A 27,883-nucleotide genomic window follows, 5' to 3' on the forward strand; every position below is an offset into this window, starting at 1 on the left:
AGACAAGCGAGGGCATAAGAGAAAGACATGGCCTCTATGATTTAAAACAAATCTGTGTCCCTATGATTTAAAACAATACCTATATAAAGGCCCAATGTCTCATGGCCAATGTTTGTATAGTTTGTCTTGCGATAACAATTACTCTGATTCTGGTCTTACACTTACATACTGGTTTTACACTGGCGTAAGTCTAGTATTATGGAATCATGTCCAATATATAGCTTCCCACTGATGTCAATGGGAGTAGTGTCAGGCCCTCACACCAGAGTAAGAAGAGAATCGAGCCCAATCATCCCAATTTTAATGTGCTTCTTAGGAGATGTGAATCAAATAGAGATAAACTTAGAAACTGCCCGCTTGTCCCAAGGCCTTCCAGCTTTACTTGTTCAATAGAGAATTAGGTCCTAGGCTGGAAAGGAGTCATGCTAAATGGAAAGGTTGTGCAATTCCCCCAACAGGCAAATATGGGAGTGTGGTGGTAGATGCTCAAAGGTCAGTGCTGGCCTTAGCGGTGAGTGCCTGGATCCGAGCTGAGTTGCACGTCTTGCAAAGGATGTGTCCATCCAGAGGGTAACAGCCCTGATTGTCCCCTTCAGACAGGAGGCCATCACAGTCCTAGACAATGAACAGAATAAAGACCAAAAGAAGAAATAAGATGAGAATGAAATTAGGCAAAGAATCTATTAGTGAAATACACACTCACGTCCCCTGGTAACAGAATTCTGCCCAAGTCAGCGTGGGTGTTCTAGGATGTCTTTCATGACTGACCCATTCCCTGATAAGAGACAATGCTGCAGCGGAGATGGGCTCCCAAGCTCTCTAAAACAAAAGGAGATTATTCCCTTCCCATCTCTGGGAAAGGAAAGGGCTTTAGCATTGCGAAACACGGCAAACTTAAGCTCACGTTTATTAATGCCAAAGGAAAAAGAAGAAGTGAGCCTTGAAAACAAGTTTTCTGCTCATCTCTCTCTCTCTTTGGAAGAGCGAACTCCAGAAAGCGATAGAAAACATGACAGAGGTGACAGCAGAGCCATGGTCTTGCAGAACGCCTTCACCACTGTGGTCATTATTGTTACACTAGCACCAAAGGGCCACAACCAAGATTGAGGGCCCATTGTGCTGGGTGCTTTACAGACCTATAGTGAGAGACCGTCTCTGCCCCCAGGAGCTTGTAATCTAAATACACAAGCTAAAGGGTGGAAGAAAGGCCAGAACGCCATCATAACCATCTGTCTTTCGTAAATGGAAAGCCAAGGCTCACGGAGATTAAGTGACTGCCCTAAACTCACGCAGGAAGATGATGGCAGAGTCACAAACTGTACTCAGAGACCTCGAGTCTCAGTCCCACACCCGAGCCCATGACTGTGATCAGCACCATTATTGGGACTCACGTCTTGTCCCAACATCTGGCTGGAGTTTATCCCCGGGGGAACAGCTGTATTGCAGGATTCTCGGAGGTTCAGTATGCTACATGCGCCAAGCTGATTTTTCCTTTGTTTCAGATTCTTGTCAAAATCATATGTACCAGAAACCAAGCACAGCAAGGGCCATACATGAGTGAGAATGATCATGGTTATATGCCAATTCAAATTTTTCAACCACAAGCTGTATGTTGATTTTCCAGCTAATTATTAACTTCATCTTTTTTTAACCCACTTATATAATCTTGCTCACATTGCAACATGCATTTGATCTGATTTTAACAAAACAAATAGGAGCAACCTTTGTGTCCAGGTAACGAATTACCATATTCTCAAATATTCAGCTCTAATTATTGAGCCGTAGCCTCTTGCTAACACAGTGAAGCTGGTATATACAGAAGGCCTGATTCTCCTATCGTTTGCACCATCTATGTGTAAATCAGGAGTCACTTCTGCTGAAGTCAATGAAGTCAAGTTTAACGTAGAACCAGTGTGATAACAGGAATGTGCTCATTATTGATGTAGGAGAAGGTCATTTCTGTCAATACAATGAACCCAATCTTTGCTTTCTTCCCTTGCCAGCAATGGGAATACTGACCTCACACCGGTAGCACTGGACATGGAAGTCACGATCTAATGCCACAATGCGTATGGTCTCCTCTTGACCGGGGGCAGGCATAATGGGCTCCTTACACACGGAACATCGCGGTGCAAATTTCCTTGAAAAGCAAAGATGGTTCCAGTCAAACCCCAAGTGCACAGCCATATTCTTCGTATGCTACACTAGAAATTTAGAACCCTGCAGGAAACTGTGGCACAACACACATCTCTGCAAGCAGAGTTGCCTCTTTGAAAAAGAAACATTACGGGATGCTTATGAGTTCCTGCAGAACAATGGCAGGGGCCTGAGAATCATATTCTGCTCGTCTTAATCATTTATTAAACAGTCTCTCGATGACATTGTTCATCATTGCGGTATCCAAGTGCAAGCCCCAGAGTGAGCTGGTTTCATATGCCCAATATAACGCCATTTAAATCAGTGGAATTCCTCTTATGAATGAAGGTAGCAGGCTTTGCCCCACCGATCTCTATTGAAACTAGAGATGGACCAAGTAGGATGCAGCCTTAGATCCTGCCACTGCGGGATTGTTCTCTGCTGTATAATTTTCTTGGGTTTTATCCAGTCTTGTTTTAAAATCCTCAAGCATCTGGCTCCCACTACACCCACGGGATGTTAGTTTTAGCTCGGCTCAATCTGTGCACCGCAAAGAGAACTGCTAGAGCATATCTGACTGGTTCTATCTCTCAACTACTTGATTTGCATCCACAATCTGGCAGTCACAGGTGAAAATGCCTTGGATGCAAATTCTCCCCACAAAATAGGAGACCACCCTTCTGAACCCCTGTCCCTCAGAACATACACTGGCTAATAGCTAAGAAGCTTAGAAGTAGGGCCAATGGGTAATGCCAGAATAGGAAGAGATCAAAGATTCTTCTCTTGTAAAATATCTAGGAAACAGTGTCTCTGCCACCCAGCCTTTTATACAAACCACCCTAGAATTAACTCAATTAAAAAACATCTTAGCTGTAGTAGGAGTAAAGAAAAGGATTCATTTCGTTGGCAGCAGATGCAAGGGGTTTTGTTAGATTGCAGCTACGCAGACATGAATTAAACAGCACCTTTGCTGATTGCTCCGAAAGAGAATTTAAATGGATCATGATATGACCGCAGCTGTAATCACAGTTAATAATGTGGGGATTCAGGCACTTTCTTGTGCAATTCAGCTAAAACGTGCTGCTTAAAAATGCTTGAATGTTTCTCTATCTAGGTCACCAGAGGCAAAACAGCATGGGCCAATTTTTTTCGGGAGAGACAGAGAAATTACTCCCATTGAATTCAGTGGGGGCTGCATGTGTTTCTTAGGGCAGCATCTAGCCAATCATGTCTTGCAGGTGGATTTCACAGTTTCCATTTGCTCCTCACCTTTCAGGATAAGAACCCCAATAGCAGTTTCAAATGGTCAATAGAGCCAGTTGGAATTCTTTTAAAAACTATTTTCACTTAAAAAATGGATTCCCCCCCCCCAAAATACTTTCACTAATCTTTTTGACACACAAAGTGAAAAACAAACACAATTTTTCTTTTTCTCTCCTCCCGCCCTCTTTACCCCTTTTTTTCAGTGGCAAAAAGGAAAAAAGAATGAAAATGGTGAAAAAAGAAAACCTGAAATTTTCCAGAAATGAAAAATTTTCAGGAAAACATTCTGCAGAAATTTTCAAAACTAGTTTTTGTTTTTTGCAAAGATATTTGGCAGGAAGATGTTTACAACATTTCTGAAAGTGTTTCTGAATTTCGTTTGTCCCCCTCCCCCAGTTTTGTGTCCAGTGTTTAGGTTTACTGACTATATTTTTTGCATCCACAATTGCCTTCTATTTGTTTCTTCATGCCTCCATAGCTGCCAATACATCCTGAATGCTTCTTCTCACTCACTCTCCACCCTAAGGACATGTAGGTGCTCTGAAAGTATTTGGAAGGTGGGAACATTGGGGGAAGGGATCCTGCAGGGCGATACAGGGGGGTAAAATTAAATGAAGAGAAACTAAGAACACTGGATACATTTTCTTAATAATTCAACATATTAGGCTGTGGAGCAGTGACCCAAGAGAAGCGATGGAAGTTACATTATTCACATCAGCTAAAACTGGGTGAAAGAACTGCCAAATATACTTCCGGATACAGACTCTGCACTGGCTGTAGATGGACTCAGTAGCCCAACTAGATCATCTGCAATCCTCTGGATCTTCTCCCAGCCTTGTACCCAACCAGTACAGGTCCTTTCCCTGCCGTCTATTCTCGGAGAGTTAAATTCACCCATGGGTTGAGGAGCAGTATGAGGCTGAGTCATCATTTAACCCTTCAAGCCGGAAGGTACTTAGTTCTTCCTAAAGGATGTCAATCCCTCTCAAGGAGGAGGAACATCCCGCATATATCAACACATGGCGTAGGGAGCGTAAGTGGGACATAATGTAGTGCCACTGCCTTGGCTTTCTGCTGGCCCCTGCACAAGGGTGAATTTCACCCTCTGGACCATTTCTCTGGATTCCTGCTGAGACGCACACAGAGGGAGAGGTAACTGCACTGTGGCCTCTGCAGCTGCCAATTACACAGATGTGTCTGAGCTTCAGGGAGCATTTCCTGCCGGAGTTTAACATTCTCTCATATGGCGGCTGCGATTCCTTTTGTCAGGTAAGTCTGCTGCTCTGAGCTTCCAGGCCCACACACTGATGTCACGAGTCTCTAATTAAGTCTGCCCCCTTAGAAATGAAAAGATAAGTGCTTGAGATGTAAACCCACATTAGTCAGTATTGATTTCCTCTTTTAATTGAGGGGTGTACCGTGCCTGTCTCTTCCAAACTGGGGAAACATTTGTGCTTTGATTATATCTACTTATCTGTCTTTCTCAGATTAGCTGTGATAAGGGAAGGGATGGGGGGAGCGACAGAAGCTACCTCCAGTTGTGGATTGCAGTGCACTTTAAATAGATATTTTAAACTACAAATTATTATTAGGAATGTTTTCCTAGCTCCTTGAAAGGCTAACTAGCAGATGGAAACATAAGAACATAAACAGAGGCTAGGGAGACCATTCCTTACTCATCCTGGTTAATAGCCATTAATGGACCTAACCTCCATGAATGTATCTAGATCTCTTTTAAACCCTGTTATAGTCCTAGCCTTCACAACCTCCTCAGGCAAGGAGTTCCACAAGTGGACTGTGCGCTGTCAAACAGAGGAGGCAGCAGACCCTGCTGTGCTCTCTGAGCTATGAGCAGGGCACTGAGCACAGGGTGAGAATCTTGGCTTCAAGGCAACACCTAAGTGGCAGTCGCAGGCTGGTGGGGGAGAAGGTAAGGAGTGGGTAAGGAAGTGCAGGAGTGTAGCTAGGAAGATGAAATGCCTACATCATGCAGTCCGCACATAGGGCAAATGGGGAACAGAACATGTTAAAGAAGATCTGTGAGCACTGAGACAACCCTCGCCGGCAGGGAGACGGATGTAAGACAAATCCACACAACTACCCCCAGTCAATGAAGCTGGCATGCCGGAGGGTGTGCCTGCTGGCTCCCTGGCCTCTGGGGAATCTCAGGAAGAATTTACAGCAGGTCAGGATCCTGCCTAGGTAACATGAGAAGAGATTTTAGGCCTCCAGGGCCAGGAAAAGCCAACAAGAACCGCCTGGGCCATACTTGTGGAAATCCTCGATGCAGTGAATGTTCCCTCCGGCATCCACAGTGAAGGGGATGCCATCCAGGCTGCGGTGGCACATCACACAGGTGAAGCAGTGGGGGTGGTAGGCTTTCCCCGTGGCGCGCAGGATCCTCTCCATGATGGGCTTGGCACAGACGCTGCACTGCTCCAGTGTGTTCTGTAAGCAAAAAAAAAAAACCCAACAGGCATAAGTATCAGTTCAGATATTTGCACAGGCTGGGAAAGCAGCTGGTCTGCAAGGGAACCTGAGGCCCTTTCGTTTCACCCGTTTGCTGTGAGCGCAGGATAGGCAGCTGTCAGTTCCAGAACAGCTCGGAATCCAGGCCAGCTCCTGCCAATACCACGTATGGAACACGAGGCAGCAGAGTCACTGGGGAGAACTGCAGGGTCGCGTCTGCATCCAGCCGCCCCAGCAGAGCACCCTGCTTTAGATTCACCGCAGGCGAACCCTGGCTTTTCTCAAACCAGTAACTGCATCCCCTCGGTGCCGCAACTCGGGCAGCACAAGGGACCGGGATTCAAGAACGCACAACCAGCTAGGCGAGCCGAGTGCTTCTTTAGAGTCAGAGTTTAAGGCCAGAAGGCACTGCCAGATCATCTAGTCTGACTTCCGTGTCTCACACCCAGCACCCGCACACTAAACCCAATAACCAGAATTAGACCAAAGCATAACAGCTCACAGGAGACTTGACTATGATGTGCCACAGACAGAGAATAGGAGGGTCAGAGGCTCACCAGTTATTGAGGATCCCGCAAAGGCAGAAAAATGATTAAGTGATATATACCCAGTCTAAGTGATATATACCCTGATAAGTGACCCGCATCCACATGCTGCAAAGGAAGATGAAAACCCCCAAGGTCTCTGCCAGTCTGACCCGGGGGAAAATTCCTTCTCGACCCCACACATGGTGATCAGTTTGACCCTGAGTATGTGTGAAAGAACCAGCCAAGCGCCTGAGAGAGAGAATGCACAGTGTCACCTCAGAGCCCTGGCCCACCCGTCCAATGTCCCATCTCCAACTGTGGCCATCTCTGATGCTTCAGAGGAAGAAGACCAAAAAAATCTCCCAGAATACACTGGGGGACAAAAATCCCTTCCTGACCCCTGCAGGTGACCAGCTGAAGCCCTGAAGCATGAGCTTTAAGCAACATGAGACATAAACTGTAAGTGAGCCCCAGGGTTGCCCTTTACTGTCACAAGCAACCCTGTCATATGATCACACACACACATTTTCCCTCTCTCCTAAAATTCATTAAGTTGTCTGTTTCAGAAGCTCACTCCTCTTAGAAACTTTTTTTTAATTTCCAGCCTGAATTTGCTCATGGCCAGTTTATACCATTTGTTCTTGTGCAGCATTGTCCTTTAGCTTAAATAGCTCTTCACCGTCTGGTGTTTAAACCCTAGTGCAGAGGTTCTCAAACTGTGCTCCGCGAGCTCCATTCAGGTGATTGGCGAATAGTTCCCTCTAAGGTGCGTGCCTGGGCGGCCGCACACAACACAATGAAGGGCCACCCACCTAATTAGTGGAGCTGCACAGACGTGGCTCCACTATTAGGTGCCTGGACCCTGAAGAAGATGCATGGGTGAGGTGAGGTGGTGGCCTTGGGGGAATAGGGGTTGGGGGGAGGGGGCAGTGGGGTGAGAAGAGGGGGTGGAGAGAATTTGGGATGTGCAGGGCTGTGGTGGCCAGAGAAAGAGGCGACTTTCTCCAGCTCCAGGGCTGCGGCTGCCGGGGAGAGACGGCTTCCTTCCCAGCCTCACCTCTGTGGTGGGGAAGAGACCCCCCCCTTCTTCCCAGCCTCAGCCTGGGGGCTGCTGCGGCAGGGGGGAGAGGGCACATCCATCGCATTAGGAAGTTAAGACTCCTGATATTAAAATAGGAGTTGTGTGCTTTTATTTGTAGAACAAAAAAAGTTAATTCTTATTAATGGTTTTTTTTTTTTTAGAGAGAGCTTTCATCCCAAGTGTTTTACAATAGTTAGCTAACGGTACAAACAACATTTGGAAAGATCATTAAGTGATCCGCCGAAACCCTCAGCAATTTTCAAGTGGTCCGCGAAAAAAAAAGTTTAAGAACCATCGATCTAGTGTGTTTACAGAATGCAACTGGATCCCCTGCTCAGCTTTCTTTTTGCTGGGCTCAACAAGCCAACCTCCTCCAGCCTCCTCTCATCAGACAGACCCTCCGCCCCCGGATCAGCCTAGCAGCTCTTCTCTGCGACCGTTACAGGTTCAACACATCTTTCTTGAACATGGCTGTCCAAAACTGTACACGGTATTCCAGATGAGGTCTCACCAGAGCCTGCTACAATGGCATTAATACCTCTCTATCTCTACTGGAAATGTCTCTCTGGCAGGGCCGGCTCCAGGCACCAGCGCAGCAAGCAGGTGCTTGGGGCGGCCAACAGAGAGGGGCAGCACGTGCGGCTCTTCAGCGGCGGGTCCCTCAGTCCCTCTCGGAGGGAAGGACCTGCCGCCGAATTGCGGCACAAGAATGAAGCGGTTGTGGTAGAGCTGCCGCTGATCGCGGCCTTTTTTTTTTTTTCCCCCACCGCTTGGGGCGTCAAAAACCCTGGAGCCAGCCCTGCTCACTGGATACATCCTAGGATCGCACTGCCTTTGTCACAGCCACATCACATTGGTGGCTCCTAGTCATCTTAGGATCAACCCCCATCCTAAGCACAGGCCCTTGCACTTTGTACTACTGAATTCATGCCACTCTGACACTCCAGTCTTCAAGATCATCCCGATCTTCCTGCATAATATTTCCATCCACCTCTGTATTGACGACGCCTTCCCAACTTTGTATCATCAGCAAATTTCATTAGGGAACGCCTACTTTCTGTGAACAGAGCATTAATAAAAACATTGAACAAGACTGCCCCCAAGACCAATCCTTCAACTCCACTAGAGATCCAGAGCGTTCCCCTTTACACACATCCTGTTGCCTTCTTCCCTTTAGCCAGTCCCTTTATCCACCTAACAATTCTTGTACGAATCCCTAGACTGTAATTTTCCATGTGGTACCATGCCACATTTGTCTTCTGCCCCAGCCATTTCAGTTCAGACGGCTCTAAATAATCGTATTAAAGACTGTGTGTTGCCTACCTTGGTTTGTAGATTTTTATGTATTGAACCAGCCCCATCGTTGGGAGCACTGAAGCTTTAAAGTGCTTTTCATTTCAAGGAGGCTCGGCTGAAAGATCTATCTTCCCCACAAGCATGTTATGTAAACACCAATATAAATCAGCTTCTAACGATTGTCTGTGCCAGACGTGCCAGCCCTCCCAATGCCAGCTTGCGTGACTACAGTATGTGAAACTCGCCTTTGCAAAACCAAACAACCGAAACATTCATGCCACAAAAAGAGACGCATTCCGTACAGGCAGATGCAAATGCTAAATCTGTGAAGAAGCTCAGATGGTTTATTTTGCTGGAGCTTGGGACAGAATTCCACTTGCTAGCCTTGCTGGAAATGTTTGGCCTTATCAAATAAGAACCATATGTTCAAATCCTGGATGGTGGGAGGTCTGTGATCTTTGGGATAAACAGAAAAGAAAGAAAAGAGAAAAAAAATCCAACAGAAAGGGAATTATAAAACCACACAGATCAATATTTTCATGTTGACCAACACCAAGTGGAGCCTACAGATGTCCTCCTGCATTCCTTGTGCACCCAAAACTCCCAGTGAAAACTGCCAGCTGAAAGACTGCACTGTTATTGCTTGTCTCAGCCAAGAATGTCAATGGGCAAGCCCCTTCTCCTGACACACAGTGCAGAAGTACACATGCAGAACATGAATCACCAAAGACTTCAGCAGGGTCAAGCCAATACTGCCACATACGTCATTGGACATTACTTCCCGGGCGGCAACTGACTGGTAAGACACACACAGAGCTACAGCCTGCAACTCGCTTATCCTGCAATGGCCAGAAGAGCCACAAGATTATTTTTGGAAGAGTCAGTATGACACATCCTGGATTTCAACTCACTGTGAGAACCCCCTACTTGTGGTGTGAAAAGGACTCAGTCTGACCTGGGGGCTTGTTCGTGGCAGGATTTAGCTTCATGTACTGGATACTTGTAATAATGGAGGTGGAAGAATTGTTCCTGGGATTTTTGCTTGTTTTCTATCATCATCATGACGACAGTGACTGATGTACCAGAGAGAATGTTACTGCAGCATTTGCACCATTCCCTATATTTACTACAAGCCTGCCAGTTCTGAGGAACATTATGCAATTAGCTAAGGAATTTTCCTTGGTAAATGCCTAATAGTTGGGCTTGGCCACGATATGTATCACTACCTCGTTAATTGGTTGTTGCTGTTTTTCTTATGGCCTCGTTCAAAATACTTCCCATTCCATACGCTTTAGTAAAAAAGGAAACGCTGGAGCGGCACAGGATATGTGGAATCGGGCCTTCAGTTTAGCAGAAGCTGACTTTTCCCGACTGAACTTCACTCGTAGGGAGTAAAATGAAGCAATTAATTGGGACTGGATAGAGGAAATAGATACCTCAGTAACAGAAGGGTGCAAACTTGAAGATGACAATAAGAATACCTGGCTTTCACATCGCATTTTCCATCAGTAAATCTCAAGGCTTTTTATAAATGAGCCTGACATCTGGTGACAAAGCATCTACTCCCAAGGCAACTGAAGAGCACACAATTAGCATTTGTAGCTTTACTGCTAAAGGGCCCAAGCAGAAATAAAAGAAAACAAAGTAAATAAAAATAAAAGCACAACCCAGTCATTTCGTGATTCCCCCTTTATTGATTTCTTGTATCCAATATTTTAACCAAAATAGATATGTCAGGCACGACCCATTTTCTCTTTCAACAGTCCATGTCTCCAAGCCATAGAATGATAAAAACAGCAAAACAGAACAGCGGGAAAACAGCAAAACCAAACAGGAAGTGTTCTGAACAGAGCAAGAGTCAGTAAATGGAATGCCTGCTTGCGAACACTAGCAGGAGCATGACACAGGAGGGATGTGAACAATTTGTGCCTCCACCCCACAAGCAGCTCTAAGCAGAAAGTGGGCCTGTTGGCATGGCGCTGTGGGCAGGATTGGGGTTTTACGTATTATTATTTTTATCATGGCAGCACCAGTGGCCCAGTCAGGTGTGAGACTCCACTGTGCTGGGTGCACGTAGAATGATACAATTCTTGCCGTGAAGAGTTCACCATCTAAAGTCCCAATGCTACAAGGACTTTGGCGCATACCTGATACTTTTAGACAGCTCTGTCTAGAGGCTGCAGCCACAGGCCAGATCTAACTCCCATTTATAGCTCTGAAGGCCACGAGGGACCCTGGGGACAATTTAATCTGACTTTCTACAGCACACGGGCCTCAGTAGAAGTTTGACTGGGAGCCCAAGCCAGAAATAAACATGCTGTTGCCACTGGATGGTGCTTCCCTAGTCCGCATGCCTTCTGCTCACCAAGCTAAGCTCCGTTACAGCTCAGTCGCCTCTTGATGTTAATACATCTGAGTGAGACAAGCATTTTAATTTCCCTTCCGTTGATGAATCCCTTCCACACTTGAAAATTAATCCTAGGGGATTCACTCATCTTATCCTTCCAATTCTGCACCAGTGAGAAAAACAAAGTCGTTAATTTCAGACTCCAACTCACCGTCCCTCTCTGGGAATATGTTTGCTTAAGGGGATTTCCCTGTGAGATCTTTGGCTTACCACTCCTCTTCAAGGCAGCACCAGAAGCTGTAGGAATGAGTGCTGCCCTCAGCTCTCAGGCCTCCAGAGAGTCAACCAAGTGGAAGAACACAACAGAACACTGCCAGGGAGGATAAAGAGCTTTCCCTCCTGTTGGGCTGAAGATACTGTGAGCACTCTGCTTTGTCCGAGGACACTGTATATTCCAAAAGACTCTTTGACTATGGGAAAAGCCTAACTGATTTTCTGCTTTGGCATTTTGGTTCACGTTAAATCAGGAGACAGACATTAATGTGTTGGATTCCCTCCTCTCAGGGGCGGCTCTAGACATTTCGCCGCCCCAAGCACGGCGGCATACCGCAGGGGGCGCTCTGCCGGTCGCCGGTCCCGCGGCTCCGGTGGACCTCCCGCAGGCGTGCCTGCAGAGGGTCTGCTGGTCCCGCGGCTCCACCGAAGCCGCAGGACCAGCAGACCCTCTGCAGACATGGCTGCGGGAGGTCCACCGGAGCCGCGGGACCAGCAGACCCTCTGCAGACATGGCTGCGGGAGGTCCACCGGAGCCGCGGGACCAGCAGACCCTCTGCAGACATGGCTGCGGGAGGTCCACCGGAGCCGCGGGACCAGCGGACCCTCTGCAGGCTGCCGCCAAAGGCTGGCTGTGTGCTGCCCTCCCGGCGACCGGCAGAGCGCTCCCCGTGGCACGCTGCCCCAAGCACGCGCTTGGCGTGCTGGGGCCTGGAGCCGCCCCTGCCTCCTCTTTAACACGAGGATCAGTTTAAAGGGTCGGGTGTTTTGATTTCTACCTTTTTAAAAAAAAAAAAAATCTTCCTTTTTTGTTTAACTATAAACTAACTTAAATTCCAAACCAAAAAGTTGTTTCGAACCAAAATGGGAACTTTTTTGGTTAGAAACTCTCAAAACCGACAACAATTTTGAAACTCTTTTCTCAATGTTTTTTCAAAATGGGCAATTCATTGAAACCGGCCCTTTCCTGCAAGCATTTTTAGTTTCAACAACACTCCTCCTCCCCAACCTCCCCGCCAAAAAAACCATTTAGTTCAAAAAGTCCCAAGCACCTCTCATTGGGAGGCCATTCCACACACCAGCGCAATGGGTAGACAGCCAGCTGCATGCAGGTGTGTGCATGGAACTCCCTGTGTGCACCTCTGAGCCCATGACACCTTTAATATCACTAAAAGACTGATGCACCCTTTGAACTGGAGCTCTCTCCCTCCCTCCACACTGACTATGATGCAGAGACCTGTGGACTGCTCCTGGCTGACTCATCAACATTCAGCCCGAGTCTACACTACAGCCTTCTGTAGCCTAGCTATGTCGGACAGAGGAGTGTTGGGGTGCGATCCCTGACCCTAGAGCAGACACAGCTACCACCACAAAACTGTGCTTTTCCTGGGATGGCTCACCCACTCAGGGGGGGCTGGAATGAGCTGTAATGGTATAACACAGTTTTCCTGGCATACGTTGTTCCTACATTAGGAGTGATTTGCTGGCATAATAAACTGGGATAGCTATACCAGCAATGCACCTAGTATAGACATTGCCTCTGGAGGTTGCTATTTCCAGAGATTTTAAACATTCTTTTGGTCTGGGTGGTTTTACTCCCACTTGCAGAGTAATGACTGGGATGATTTAGCTGGGGATCGGTCCTGCTTTGGAACAGGGGGTTGGACTAGATACCTCCTGAGGTTCCTTCCAACCCTGATATTCTATGATTCTATGAATAACGATAATGGGGCTGGTACGCTTTCCCCTCTGCAGGAACCGGCTTTCCTTCTCAGGATGAACTTAATTGGGTTTTGTATATTTGGAACCAGAGCAGCTGCAGGTCTGCGCCCATGGCTGCCCCTATGCTGCTCCAGGCATCAACTCGTCTTTGTGCAACTCGTCAGGTGACTGGCAGCAGCTCGACTCTTCCTCCTCTCCTGTGAGTCTTCACGGCAGGAAATTCCACTGCTGCACTTATGGAATTTGTAGCCTGCATTAATAGCAAATGTGACAGGAGGTGGAATTAAGCTAGAGAGAACGTGCACAACGGCTGAGGTCACGATGAAAAATGAGAGGGTTCAGAGAAGAGCTATAAGAAGAGAGGCAAACAGATGTGGCTAATAAGGAGTTTGGAAAGAGCGTGTGGTTCCCTCCAATTAGGAATGGCTGTGCACCACATAACAGACATGCCGGCGAGGGAACAACCGCTGTGACCGGTCTCACATGGGCTGCGTGTTCCTTTCTGCCAAAGGACAGAACAGCGTTCTGGGGTGGGAAGTGCATGCTGGCGAACATACTGGAGGAGACGGGAGGTGTGGAAGTGCAAATTTCAACACTGCGCTGCAGCTGAGGAAACAAAGACTCTTGGACAACTGAAGCTGTCACCAGAGACACCATTTGGGGAGGGACTGGCGATAAAGGAACAGGAGAGAGTAGAAACCGAAGAAGCAGACTGATGATTTGTGACCAAGAGGGGAATTCAACCCAGCTAGAAGTCTCAGATCAATATCAGATACTCAGCGAGTCAACTGCTGAGAAACCTGTCTTTCGAGGAGAGGGACAGAAAGCTACTGGGTCATGGCAAATGGGCATCCTTTTGGTATGAAGCAAGCAGCCACCAAGAGAGGCTCGTCAAGCATCCTCAGAAGGCATGCAATCGTCATCAGGAACTCTATACGAAGACGAGTGGGCTACATAAGGACAACAGAAGAGCGTGCTATCTCCTGGCAGTAAATGTACCCATTATGTAACTGCAAGACTGGGCAGGATTATGAAGCTGTCTGGCAAATCTCCACCTGTGATGATACACACTGGAACAAATGAGATGGAATCACATGAAACACACAGACAATTGAGACTTAAGGGAGCTCAAGAAGAGGAAAGTCCAGGCAATCTTCCCCAAGATCCTCCTGGTTCCACGAGGGGGCGAGGCAGAAAATACGGAAGGTGAACCACTGACTGTGTGACTGGGGTAAATCTGAGGGTTTTGTTTTCGTGGCACATTAAGCCACATTCCAGTGGGAGAGAGGTAAAGGGGACAGCCTGCATCTCACAGGTGTGCGTGGGGCAATCTTTTCAGCTGGGAGACTAGCTGGAGCAGTCAGGAGGATGTTAAACCCGCAGTGCTAGGGGAGGGTGCTTAGAAGGCAAATGCAGTACAAACTCAAGCTCAGTGTGTCATGAACAAATTGAATTACTGTGGCACAGAATGTGAGGAAATGTTTCAGTTGCTTGTCTACCAATGACAGGAGTCTGTGTAACAAGCAAGAGGAATTGGAAATTCTCATTGATGAGAACAAATTTGATAGAATTGGAATGATTAAAACCTGGTGGGATGATTCACGTGACTGGAATGGTAAAAATCTCTGGTGATATCCTGTTTAGGAAGAAGTGTAAAGTAGGCACCCTGCATTAAAGATGCTGCTACCTGTTTAGAGTTATTAATAACTCAGAACTGTAGGATCTTGAATGCACATGGATCAATATGCTAACTAATAAAGCCAAGGAATGTATCTATTACAGATCACTAGATCACATTAGCGCAAAGGATGAGTTACTCTTTAAGTATCTGTCTGTAATGTGTCAGAAGAAAAATTGTGTTGTTATGTGGAACTTCAGTTACTGCATCCAACATGAACTAACTATTTTGGATCTCATTATGATGGACAAAGAGAAATTAATCATCAGATTGGAAGTTTGTGGTTGCCTAGAAACCAGGGATCATGCCATGATTACATTGAATATGGGTAAACAGAGAACAGTCCCTACCAGTAATGTATATACTTAGGGTTTCAAAAGGGCTAATTTCCCAAAGCTAAGGTAATAGGTAATAAAAGGTACACTAGGAGATACACCAATCTCCTAGAACCGAAAGGGACCTTGAAAGGTCATCGAGTCCAGCCCCCTGCCTTCACTAGCAGGACCAACTTTTGCCCCAGATTCCTAAGTGGCCTCCTCAAGGATTGAACTCATAACCCTGGGTTTAGCAGGCCAATGCTCAAACCACTGAGCTAAAATTAATTGGGAGGAAAAAATTTAGACAGAAAAATGTAAATGAAAATTGGGAGTTCTTTAAATAGAGTTCGTTAGCTGGCAAAAAAAAAAAAAAAAAGATTCCACGATCAAGAAAGAAGACAACTTGGGCTAAATGCCCATCCCAATGGCAAAGCGAAAGCAGCAATCAGAAATAAAATGGGATATATAACAAATGAGGAAAAGAGGAAATAGCAATTGAAATACATTAGAAATTATGAAGTGTTAAAAACTGACAAGGGAGGCTAAAGACATGAGGGCAAAAATACGGCACTCAGTGCAATACGAGAGAGTATTGTAAGTATATTAGGAACAAAAGAATTCCTAGAAATGGTATAGACACATTACTAGATGAAGACACTAAAATAGTTAATGATACAGGAAGAGGCAGAAGTGTTCAATAAATACTTTTGTTCTGTATTTGGAAAGAAGCAGGATATTGTGCTTCTGTCACAGAATGATGAGGAAGTCCATTAGTAATCAAGGAGGATGTTAAACAGTATCTGCTAGTGATAAACGTTTTTAAATAGTAGGCCTTGGTAACTTGCACCCAAGAGTCCTTAAAGAGCTGGCTGAGGAGCCCTCTGACCCCCTGATGTTCATTTTTAATAAATCTCAGAGTACCAGGGACGTTCCAAGAGTCTGGAAGATTGCTAATACTGTGCCAATATTCAAAAAGGTGAAGTGGGACAATCTGGGTACCTGTAGGTCAGTTAGACAGACATCAGTTGCGGGCAAAATAATGAAAAAGGTGACATGGAATTCAACTGATAAAGAATTAAGGGTAGGAATCAGGGTTTTGGAGCGAAGCCCGGAGTCCAGAGCACAGCTCCAAAGCCCTGGTAGGAATATCATTAATGCCAGTCGTCATGGTTTTATACAGAACAGGTCTTCTCAAACAAACCTGATTTTAGTCTATGATAAGATTACAAGTTTGCTTGATAAAGGTAACTGTGCAGATGTAATATTCTTAGACTTTGCTAAGGTGTTTGACTTAGTATTACACAACATTCTGATTACAATATTAGCACTACCCAATATCAATATACAAACATTAAATAGAATAAGAATTGGCTAACTGACAGATCTCAAAAAAGTGGTTATAATTAGGGAATCTTCAATGAATGCAGGTGTTTTTAGTCGGGTTCTGCAGTTATCAGTATTAGGCCCAACGCTAGTCAACATTTTCATCAGTGATCTGAAGTAAACATAAATGTATGGACGACACAAAGATTAGTGAAATGGCAGGTAAACAATGAAGACAGAGTAAACATACTAAGCAATCTAGAACCTAGGGGCCAGTCAAACACAATGTGTTTTAATACAACCAAATTCAAAGTTATACATCTCAAAACAAGGAATGTCGGCCATAACCATTATGCAGAACAGAGGACTGTATCCTGGAAAGCAGTGACACTGAAAAGGATCTAGGGGTCAGGGTGGACAAACTACACAACATGAGCTCCCAGTGCCATGCTGGGGCCAAAAGGGTGAATGTGATCCTTGGATGTATAAACAGGGCAGGAGTGAGTAGGTGCAGGGTGGTGATTTTACCTCTGTATCTGAGGATGGCGAGACTGATACTGGATATCCACCTTTTAAAAAGGATGTTGAAAGATTTGAGACAAGAGACACAAAAATGAGTCCTGAGCTGGAGAAAATGTTTGACAGTGAGAGACTTAAAAAGACCTCAGTCTGGTTAGCTTATCAAAAAGAGGACTGAGAGGTGACTTGATGACAGCGTACAAGTACCTTCACGGGAAGAAAACACCAGGCCCGGAAGGGATCGTTAATCTTTAAAAAGGCAGAAGAAGAACCAGTGGCTGGAAGCTGAAGCCAGACAAATTCAGTAGAGAAATACGGCAGAAATTGTTAACAGTGAGGATGATCAACCATTGGAACAAACTACCAAGGGAAGGGGGAATTCTCCGTCTCCTGATGTCTTCACATCAAGAGTGAATCTCTTTCTAGAAGAGGTCCTTTACCCAACACAAATTACTGAGCTCAAGACCAGGGTAACTGGATGAAATTTAAGGGCTTGTGGTATAGGAAGTCTGACTAGATGATCTACCCTTCCACTATATTAACTCTATGATTCAAGGATTTAAAACATACCATGCAGTGAGAGAAATATGGAGCTTAATCTCCTTCGTTTATGGAAAAGAAGGTTAAGAGATGACTTGGTTACAGTCTGCAAGTACCTACATGGGAATAAGAGATCTGATAGACGGTTCTTTGATCCTTCCAGCAAAGTCATAACAACATCCAGTGGCTGCAAACTGAAGCTAGATAAACTCAAAGTGGAACGAAGCCATGACACACATTTTCAATAGGAAGGTAATCAATCATTAGAACAACTCACCAGGGGAGATGGTCACTTGAAATGTTTTAAAACAAGAGTGGATCTCTCTAAAATGTATGCTGTAGCTCCAACAAGCTTTTGGTCTTGATGTAGGAATTACTGGGTGAATTTCTACGGTCTGTGTTATGCATGAGGTCAGACTAGATGATCCCAGTGGCTCCTTTAAGCTTTAAAATCTATAAGCAGCCTAAGGTTTGTAATTTTCTGATTGGAGGGCTGGATTTTGCATCCTGAATGTGGTGGTGCTGATGAGAAGGGTTTTTTGCACATATATTTGTTGTTTTTCTGCAGAAAGAAACAAAGGGAGAGAAAAGGGGGAATACACCCCAGACTATTTGTCATGCACAGGTTCCTAGCTCTGCAGACCTGGTTACATCTATAACATTCAGAACTTTGTTGTTTTAAACCTTTAGTACTTTCAAATGTAGCAAACCATGTACTTGCTCACTAAAGTTGACAACAGGACTGGGAGCCAGGACTCCTGAGTTTTATTCCTGGTTCTACTGCTGATTTGCAACGACAACAGAAGCAAGTCACTTTCACACTGTGCCCCCCTGTTTACCCATCTGTAAAATGGCTGTAATAAGACTTGCCTGACTCCATGGGGTGCGGTGAGGTTTGGTCTGTGTTTGCAAAGCTCTCTGGCTGTCAAAGTCACTGTGTGTGTGCTAAATATTATTAAGGCTAAAAGTTGCATTATAGTTGTAAATTATAGTTGTAAAACTATAGTAATCACACCCTTATTAAAAGCCAATGAGAATTTGGCGTCTGATTTCAATGGGTGACAAACTGGAGGTTTTACAGTTCAACATATCTTGAGTCATTGTTTCAATTTACAGTGGTAAGATTGTATTTTCATATTGGGAACATGCCCTTTTTTAATCCACTGGTTAAAAGAATGAGAACATTTTAAAAAAACAACAAGCCTGTGGAATATCATTGAGAATTAATAATGCTAATTAAATAGATAATGTTAGAGTGAGCTGATCTATTAAAAACATCTTTAACGATGATTCAATGAAAGAGACATCAAATACTTGTCAGGAATTCCTGTTTTTTTTATAACTGTCTCTTAGCAAATCTCTTTCTGAAATTATTTTATGTTAAAAACTAGTCTGGGGTATTAACAAAATTAGTATTGTAGGTTGCACACAAAACCAACGCTGTGCAAGGTTTAAACTGTTCATGTGGCTCACACTTCCTTTTAAAAAGGCTTATAACGCAGTGATCCAATCCTCTGCTAGTGTAGCTACAGTGACGCCAACAGGGATACATCTGGCTGAGTGGATTTCTGGCTGGCCAGCAGGAACAAGTTTTAAGACTGCTGAAGAGGTGAGCAGCAATAAGGAACACCAGAGGAGACAACGCTGCCTTGGCAGAGGGATGATCTGAAAAGATTGTTTCCATCACTGATTTCTTTGATTCTAGGAAGTCACGAGTTTACCGCCAGATTGTTGGTCTGAGTTCAAATCCATGACATGAGAATACACAAGGTGCACTGACTTTCCAAGGTGTCTAATTCCGAGGAAATCCCCCCAAATTCCAAAGATAAATAGTCTGTTACAAGCTCCTACACTCTGGAGCGCTGGCAAGAACCTAAGCCTTCAATCCTTGGCCCTAGTCCAGTCTCCACAGATTAACAATGCTTGCACACGATAGGGGTCACTATCCACTGACGGGTTTACAGTGAAGTCATCTCCTGGCTTTGTACATTTCATCTGGGTCTCACTGTGTATTTTTATTCTTATTACAGCAAAACATCCTTAACCTCTCAAATGATGAGATGATATATTCGCATTTCTCCTCGAGGACACAAAGGATATTTCACCGCCTCAGACACTTTCCTGTTATAAATTACCTGTCCTGCAGCAGCACCTCAGAGCCCGTCATGGATCCTGGCCCTACTCTTCCAGACATTGTACAAACACAGAACAAGGATGGTCCCTGCCCCAAGGAGCTTATGACATTTGCATTATTGGCACTGAAAACATGTAAAGGAGATTTTGCACCACTGAATAAATGTGATCCCCCAAAACACAGCATGTCTGACCCTGCGATGCCACTGTGGGAGTTTTGCCTGAGTAAGGACTGAAGGATCTGTCCCATTGTGAGTAGCTTCTACACAGACAGCAGAATTATACACAGATGAGAGATGGTGAAAACAAGAGAGCAGTTAAAGTGGACTCCTGCCTAGATGCAATTGTGGGCAACCCAGAGATTCTTCTCCAGAGGCATTGGGTTAGATTTACAACCTGGTTAGCGAGTATTGAGAGAGCAACTGGAGAGGCGTTTCAAACTGTTTGCACTTTAAACTGATTAGGGCTCTTTGAAAACAAAACCAAAAATTTATAGCAAATTCTTATGCTAAAACAAGTCTAATCGAACCTCATGCCATTAACATAAGAGGAAACAGAGATGTTACAGGAGGCTGGAAAGTTTTTTGTTTTGGCAGAAAACATAATTCTCTGAACCTTTAATAAATCTGAGCAATGCTGTAATTCACCCTTGCTGCTTTGGCACAGCTGCTCATCACTGGCAGACCAGAGAGACTAGAAACTGGTAAAACCTGGGAGCCATACAAGGAAAAAACAAAATTTCCATTCAATCTTCCTGTTTGATGGTTTTGATGTAAAAGCCTGGCATTGACACAGAAAGTTCACCATGACCATGACAGTTAAAGTTAACTAGAAAAAGGAAACACCACTGGGCATGTGTCATTTAATGTTTGTTTACACATACTCATGAACAAGGCCTGGATGCATTCCCCCCCCCCCGCTGCCCCCCTGCCCCCCGCTTTCTTAGTATTTTTACATTACAAATGCAGCTCTTGTCTATCCTGTTTTTCCTGGAAGACTCTGGATGACTGGAGAATTTGTGACAGCAGAAATACTAAGAAAGTGAAATTGGATAGATTTAAGAGACAAGTGAATGGCAGTCACACAGTTTAAAACTTTATTTTTGTAAATAAATACTTAACTCAAACACCTAACACATGTTTGTGCTGAAAAGCTATTTGCTTGAGGATTGTGGGGGAGGGATAGTTCAGTGGTTTGAGCATTGGCCTGCTAAAGGTTGAGAGTTCAGTCCTTGAGGGGGGCCATTTAGGGATCTGGGGCAAAAATCTGTCTGGGGATTGGTCCTGCTTTGAGCAGCAGGTTGGACTAGATGCCTCCTGAGGTCCCTTCCAACCCTGATATTCTATCCCTTTAATTAAGGCCAGATTGAACTGATATTCCGTGTCTGCATCTTCTAAAGGGAGATCTCCAGAAAAACATGGAAGATGAAACTTGCCATGCTGGATATTTCTAAAGGCTGGAAAAAAGTTAAGGCAGAATCCTGCCACCTCACTCCCAAAAACTTTTCAGGTATTAGTTACCCTTCAGCAAGAAGCAAAGAGCACCCCAAACCTATTTGTTCTTTTCTTTTTCAGGTCAGCCTCAAAGGCATGTTTAAAAAGTTTCTAACAGCTGCCAAAGGTAAAATGTATCATGAATAGCAGTTCAACAGTTTACCTTCAAAACGAAACATCTCAAGATAGCCAGCATGAGAGCTCACTTATGAATCTTTCTCTGATTTAAATCACACTGGGAAGTAACATGGTCATGCAGTTACAGCGGGGGAGTGGGATCCAGGGTTGTAGTAATCCCTTCTGTGATTTTTAAATGAGTCATTTGCTACCTCTCTCTATGCTTCAGTTATCTGTAAACCTGGGGGAGTGTGGGTGTTTCCAGAATTACAGCACTCTGAGATCCTCCGATAGGAAGCGGACTGTATGTGCACGGTATTGCTACGAATGTTGGAAGGCACAGCTAGAAGCATTTTAAAAAGAAGGTAACTGAGATCTTTAACAGGATTCCTCTGAGCTTAAGGGAAAACATTGCCTGCCCACACGTGGATTCGGCAGACCCCTCTCACAGTGGCTCGTGGGATGGGATAGGCAGCTCATGCTGCTTTTGGATCAACACGGTTGGGCTCAGAGTTAACTGAGTGCAATACAATAAACCTGTCACCGAGTTCACGTGGGCAGTGAAATACAGATCATGGCAACAGTTCAACATAAAAATAGCTGCTTTCAGTAGATACCTAATCTGCTGTCAAGCTGGAGAAAAGACCTATGTGGCTTGGATACTGCTGCTACCTGCATTGACCGCGGGAATATGATTCGAAAAAATCCTTGAAAGGTTTCTTTAAGAGTCGCCAGACACATAAATCTCTGTTGTGAGAAGAGTACATTGGAGCTCCGGGGCACTGGAAGAATTCACAACAGCTGGGATTTCTTGGGTAAAACCGTTATAAGATATTTGAGGTCCCACCACGGGGGCAGAGGAGCTCTTATTTCCTGAAGAACTCCTTAAAGTCAAATGCATGTTTTTCATTTTCAATGCACTTTGGAAGACGGAGGGGAGCTGACTCACACATTCACAGCACCAGCCACTTCCAAGAAGAGCAGAAAGCAGCAGTTATGAGTCAGCATAAGATGGGGAGTAACGTGTCTATTCCCCCCGCTCCACACACATTACAAACAGGATATTTTTGGCAGAGGCCACAGAACAATATCCATTGTCCTATCCAGAGAGTCAGCACCTAATCTGAAATAAATGCAGCCCAAGAAACAGTAAAGTCCAGGGCCAAATGCATGGCCTAGCAGCTATCCTGATTATTTTTAGATGCACTGATTCCTCCCTTCTCTTCATGCAGCTGACCTGAACGTTAGTCTAAATTCCTAGTCTGGAGAAGTAAGTACCTCTGGACGTGGCCTCCTGCTGATGTGCATATGGCAGAGCGGATAAGCAGGGACTTGGGCAGACAGAGGAGGAAGAGAAACTGCCTGCACAAGGAGGATCCGTGCAGTGGGTGGAATGGATGAGAAAAGCTCCTAAACGGAGTTCCAGGCCAGGAGGAAATTGGGAGATGAGTGACAGATTGGTCTGCCCTCTTCCCAGAGAGGTGATCGTGAGGTACCATCACCAGCACCATCCAGTCACTGGAGACCTGCCTGTGCCAGGCAGCTATCTGTGGGGAGACCCTAAGCCAGACCTCAGCTAGGGTAAACTGGTGTAGTGATGGAGCGGAGGGTCTGGCTCCCTGTGACTCCAGCACTGCCAGCCATGGCTGTCCTTGGGAAATTCCCTCGCAGTGTGGGGAGATTGATGTCCATCTACCCAGACTCCACTCTGTGTGCGGCCCCAGGAAAGGAGGGAGCAGTCACAGAGACGTTGGCTGCCCCTTTCCATGCAGTGGGGCAACAGCTGTTGCTGGAAGCCTCCTCTGCCCAGCACCTAAGTGTTGAGGTCCCAAGAAGTTTGTTTCTCTGAACACCTGGCGCTGTTTCTTTGCCCTCACCCTAGGACAATTAATCCTTCGGTCTAGCAGGATAGCTCCTCACTGTAGCCAGATGGTCCAGATAATCACATACAGTGATCCTGGAAAGCAAAGAGTAAAAATGGCTTGCGCTGTGACTCCCCGCTGCGAGGAAAGCAGCGTGCGAGTAGGTGGCCGAAATGCTGGCGTCAGCAATTTAGTTGGAGATTTTTCAGAGCAGGAAATCTTCTCTAAAGGCAGAAAAGCTAGTATTGCTTCCTCTTTCACTGCAAAAAGAAACCCTGGCTTAGTGCGGAATAGGAAGGACATTGGTTTGTGCTGTCAGGAAGGCTCACGTCAAAGCAGAGCTGACCGAATATTGAGCTGACAGCTCTGTTTCCTACTAGATCGTTCCCATCACTCCAGCATCCCACTCGGCATCTAAGTGTAATGGGAAAAGCACATGCACTGCACCACACTCCATCACAGTCCATTCCCAGCCTCTCGCACACACTGAATAGCTTAGTATTCAGTCTGTAAAGTACTTAAAGGGACGGTGTTGAAGTGTTTAGGCCAAACGGTTATGATTCCATCAAACAGAAAGAAGAGTTTTGGGGACCCAAATACGAAGGGACATTTAAAAATAAAACCAGGTTCATTTGGGCATAAACAAAGGTGATGCAGTCCCAACAGCGTTGTGATAGTCCTTGAGAATGAGAGAGCGTGAAATGGACCAGAGGCAGGAAGTGAAACTAACCAGTCTAGATTCACAGCCTCAGTGGAGTTAAGTGCAAAAGGACCTTAAGTCTGAGTACCGATCATCTCCTTGCTACACCTAAGCAAAATGGGGCCCTCATCCCTGACTGGCACCCTTAGGGGCTATTCAATATAGCCGATAATAAGCAAGCAGTGCAAAGTTAGTGACATGTTTATAATACTTTCAGTTTAATAACAACATAGTTAAATAACATGTATTGCACGGGTACGCCCACGTACCACATATACATATCCAAGTTATCACTATCTTATTATATGCAGTGTTGTTATAGCCATGTTGGTCCCAGGATACTAGAGGGACAAAGTGGGTGAGGTCATAGGTTATATCGGACCAAGTTCTGTTGGGTTCTCTCCCCAACAGAAGCTGGTCCAACAAAAGACGTTAAAATAAAAGACATCTTGTATCTCTAATGTCATCCTATTGCCTAGCCTGCAGGGCTGGAATGATGATTACTGAGTATAGGGGAAAAATAACCCCAGTTCAATCTTTTCTGTTCCAAGAGAAGACTTCCCTTCCCATTATGGTGGCAAAGATTAACCCTGCTCTGATGCTTGGACGCTCTATTTTAAATGTCCTGGGAAGGTCCCTTCCAAGTCAGCTGTGCTGCTGGTGCCGGTCATCATGTGACCTGCTCATCTCCACTCTGATGAAAGGCACTTCCCATTTTCCCTTTCGAAGGGAAAGACACGGGAAATCCTCAAGTGCCCACCAATATTCAGCTGAAAACCACGATGAACATGACCAGCGACCTCTGCTAAACAACTGATGGAAAGCAATGCTGCTAAGTCCCGTGCCTCTGTGTACTCTGATTTCACAGGTCTAGCAGAGACAACAAAAGGAAGGGTCACCATTCAGCAGGCCCCAACTAGGGGCCATACTCAGACCCACTTTTCCATGCTCCAGCAAGGGTGTCAGGTGCCCCCTTTACTGCCCTGGCTACCTTCACCATGGGCTGATGGAGAACAGCTTCTGCAGAGTCTTCCCTGGGGAAATGGTTACTGGTATGTGACTGGCAAAGGGGTGGGGAACTGGGGATCAGTTTGACTTTTTGAGTCACAATCTACTTCCTGTTCTGTTCATGGGACAGCCTAACATTGCACTGCTCAATCACAGAATATCAGGGTTGGAAGGGACCTTGGGAGGTCATTTAGTCCAACCTGCTGCTCAAAGCAGGACCAATCCCCAGACAGATTTTTGCCCCAGATCCCTAAGTGGCCCCCTCAAGGATTGAACTCACAACCCTGGGTTTAGTAGGCCAATGCTCAAACCACTGAGCTATCCCTCCCCACAGTACATGGGGCTTCTGGCCAAGTCATCCTTTGGCCCCACTGTCACAGGTCAGGGAACTGCACCTGTATCTCCCCTCTGTGGGACACCAAAGGCACTCACTCTAGACTCCTGGCTCCTCTGCCGGGACCCCTCCTGGGTGGAGGGAGGCTTGTATCTCTCTCCTTCGTGACCAGGTTTTTTCCAGGCTGCGCGGTTGCCTGCCTATACTATAAAATCTCCAGCAAGGCAGACTGCCCAGTCAAGCCAATGTCTGCACTTTGCTTTCTCTTCGAAGGCTTACGAACAGCAAAACTGGAAGCAGTTATGCATTACCACACAGCTCTTGTTACGCAGGCTCATTTATTCTTAAGGGTGAAAGCATCATGGAGCAAACCTTTAAAAACCAAGAGACGTTCCTATGTGCCTGCTACAAGCTTACCAGAGATCACCCCTCAATTTCACAGGGCCTCAGTGGGCCGAAGTCCTTCCAACCCTTCCCAGGCAGGATTGAGGCCCCCCTGTGGACAGAAGGGGGCGCTGTTTGTTTGCTGGGTCCTACAGAAGAGAAACCCTGAGATGGTTCAGGCAATTTATCCAAAAATCCTTCCTTTCTCTGTTGGTCTCTGAAGAATCCAGTTTGACCCAGTATATCCCTGGCCCACAAAGCTACATAAACTTAATACAGTAAGAGCTCCCAAAGATATTGCAAGAAGTTGCCATATCTGTCACTCCCATGACAGCAAATACTAATTTGCGAGTGCAGAACGGATCCTCCAGCCAGTCCTGTGGGGACCCGGTGGAAGTTTGGTCTGGGATAGCAAACAGAAATGGAATACAGCCACTTCAGAAACACATTATAAATCGAATCGCACCAGGGCCTGCAAGATCTCCTTGGAAAAGTTAATCCAAAGGCGTTGTGTAACTAGCTGAGTTCTCCTGCAATCATTTGTGCCCCTTTGTGGTTGGCAAGGAAAGTAACGATCCTGCGAAGACTCAGGGTTCTGTTTTAAATGGCCAGATTTGTAGGTAAAGAAGTTTCTTCTAGCAAAATCTTCACTCGGATATGCAGTTTAGGAGCAATCCAGGCTTTTTATACAGCCAATGCAATGAGCTCAAACACGTCTGGCATGCAGGCAGGCTGGCTTATGCGTTACAATCACTTCACCCAGACTCTGTTTAACATTCACATTCTTACATGAAGAGGCATTAAAAATAGCCACAATGAGCAGATTGCCTCTGGTATCGCTGGACTTCACCTGTGGCAAGGAACTGGGGTTTAAAGCTTATTACAGTGTCACATCTTTCCAAGAGTTGCTAATTACCCATGGTCTTTTAGACAATATTACTGGCTCCAAGGCCTTTCTGCACTTTTCTGAAACAAACCGAACACAAAACTATGGGAACCAAGAGCTGGAACGCATGCCTGAAATCAGAACTTCTCGAAGCAACCCTGCCCTCTCTCCTGGGTGTATCTGACCCTCAATATCCTTGTTCTAACCCAGCTTTGCAAAATGCTTTGTCATCTACTGATGAAAAAGTGCTGCTTGGATTATTATTGTAGTACTTATTTGTATTACCCCCTAGTGTACAAGTGCCACAGTCACAGGCCAGGATGCCAGGGTACAAACACAGAACACAAGGATGGTCCCCACCCCAAGGCATTGCTATAATTGCTGACTTTTCAATTTAATTCTCTTCTAACATGCACTTTTAACCCAGCTTGGTTTGCTTGGAGGCAGTCTGTGTGGTGTGACTCAGCAGCTGGATCAGACACTGATAGGTCCCATAACATGTACTTTAGCTATGAACTCCCCATAACACCAGAGCACTAACAGCCTCATGTCTCCAGGTGGCTACTGAGTTGGGGTGTCCAGGTTTTTGGGGTGCTCAATTTGAGCCACCTTGTTCAGAGATGTTCCCCCACTGAAGCCAGCTGCAGTTGTGGGTATTCAGCACCTGGAGTGGGGCGGGGGAGAGGAGGGAAGAGCCCAGGGTGTCTCAAAAGCCAGACACTCAAATACGAAGCAGCTGAAATCAGTGGCCACGTCTGACAATGTAAGCGGTCACCTTCCCACGTGGCGGGACTAGTATCCCCCCGCCCAAGCACCGCCCACCCAGGTGCCTTTCATGCAAACCTTGACTGCAGGCCTCCTCCCATCATCGAACTGGATGGGCCAAATCCCTGGGGGCTGTCGATCAGTGGATGTGCCAATTTACACTGGCTGAGTATCGAGTCTGACCGGACGAGTGCCATTAGTCAGCACTGCCCCCGGCAGGAACATCTCTCAAACCTACCAGCCAGGGGTTCTCTGCTTTGGTGGGGAGAGCAAAACACATGCCCACAGCTCAGGGAGGTAACATCAGAGCAGCATTTGAGCTCAAGAAGTCTGGGGCCCTGGGCCGTTTTCACACTTAACACATCCAACCTGCACAGGTTAGAGGGTTTAAGGCCCAAAGTGACCATTAGATCATCTAGTCTGACCCTCCTGTATAACAGAGACCCTTACGTTTCACCCAGCTACCTCCTGTACTGAGCCCAGTATCTTGTGTCCAGCTAAAGCACCTCTTCTACAAAGGCCTCCAGTCTGGATCTGAAGAGATCAAGAGTTGGAGAATCTACCACTTCCCTGGGTAGTGTGGCCTAGTGGTTAGTCCCCCTCACTGTAAAAAGTTAATGCCTAATTTCAATTTGCCTGGCTTCTGCTTTCAGACATCCATTCTTGTTCTGCCTTTCTCCACTCGCCCTTTACGACTGGCGCGTTTTCTT

The 27,883-nt window shown here is 45.8% G+C and overlaps 1 protein-coding gene across 15 annotated transcripts in view; it reads right to left on the reverse strand.

Moving 5' to 3' along the window:
• Positions 1 to 284: 284 nt before the first annotated feature.
• Positions 285 to 27,883, reverse strand: part of LOC120371563 (LIM domain containing preferred translocation partner in lipoma) — a 493,573-nt gene continuing 465,974 nt past the window's right edge. For 14 of the 15 annotated variants that reach the window (XM_039487445.1, XM_039487443.1, XM_039487436.1 and 11 more), the window contains 3 exons: positions 5,669 to 5,847; positions 2,020 to 2,140; positions 285 to 615 (listed from right to left, as the gene is read on the reverse strand). In XM_039487445.1, the coding sequence (XP_039343379.1) occupies positions 487 to 615; positions 2,020 to 2,140; positions 5,669 to 5,847 (429 nt within the window). In that variant the 3' untranslated portion in view covers positions 285 to 486. Of the gene's footprint in view, positions 616 to 703; positions 853 to 2,019; positions 2,141 to 5,668; positions 5,848 to 27,883 lie in introns of all 15 variants that reach the window. The other variant, XR_005584438.1, reaches the window with a different exon arrangement.

The sequence above is a fragment of the Mauremys reevesii genome, linkage group 9 (genome assembly GCF_016161935.1).
Source record: "Mauremys reevesii isolate NIE-2019 linkage group 9, ASM1616193v1, whole genome shotgun sequence".
In the NCBI taxonomy this organism is placed as follows: Eukaryota; Metazoa; Chordata; order Testudines; family Geoemydidae; genus Mauremys; species Mauremys reevesii.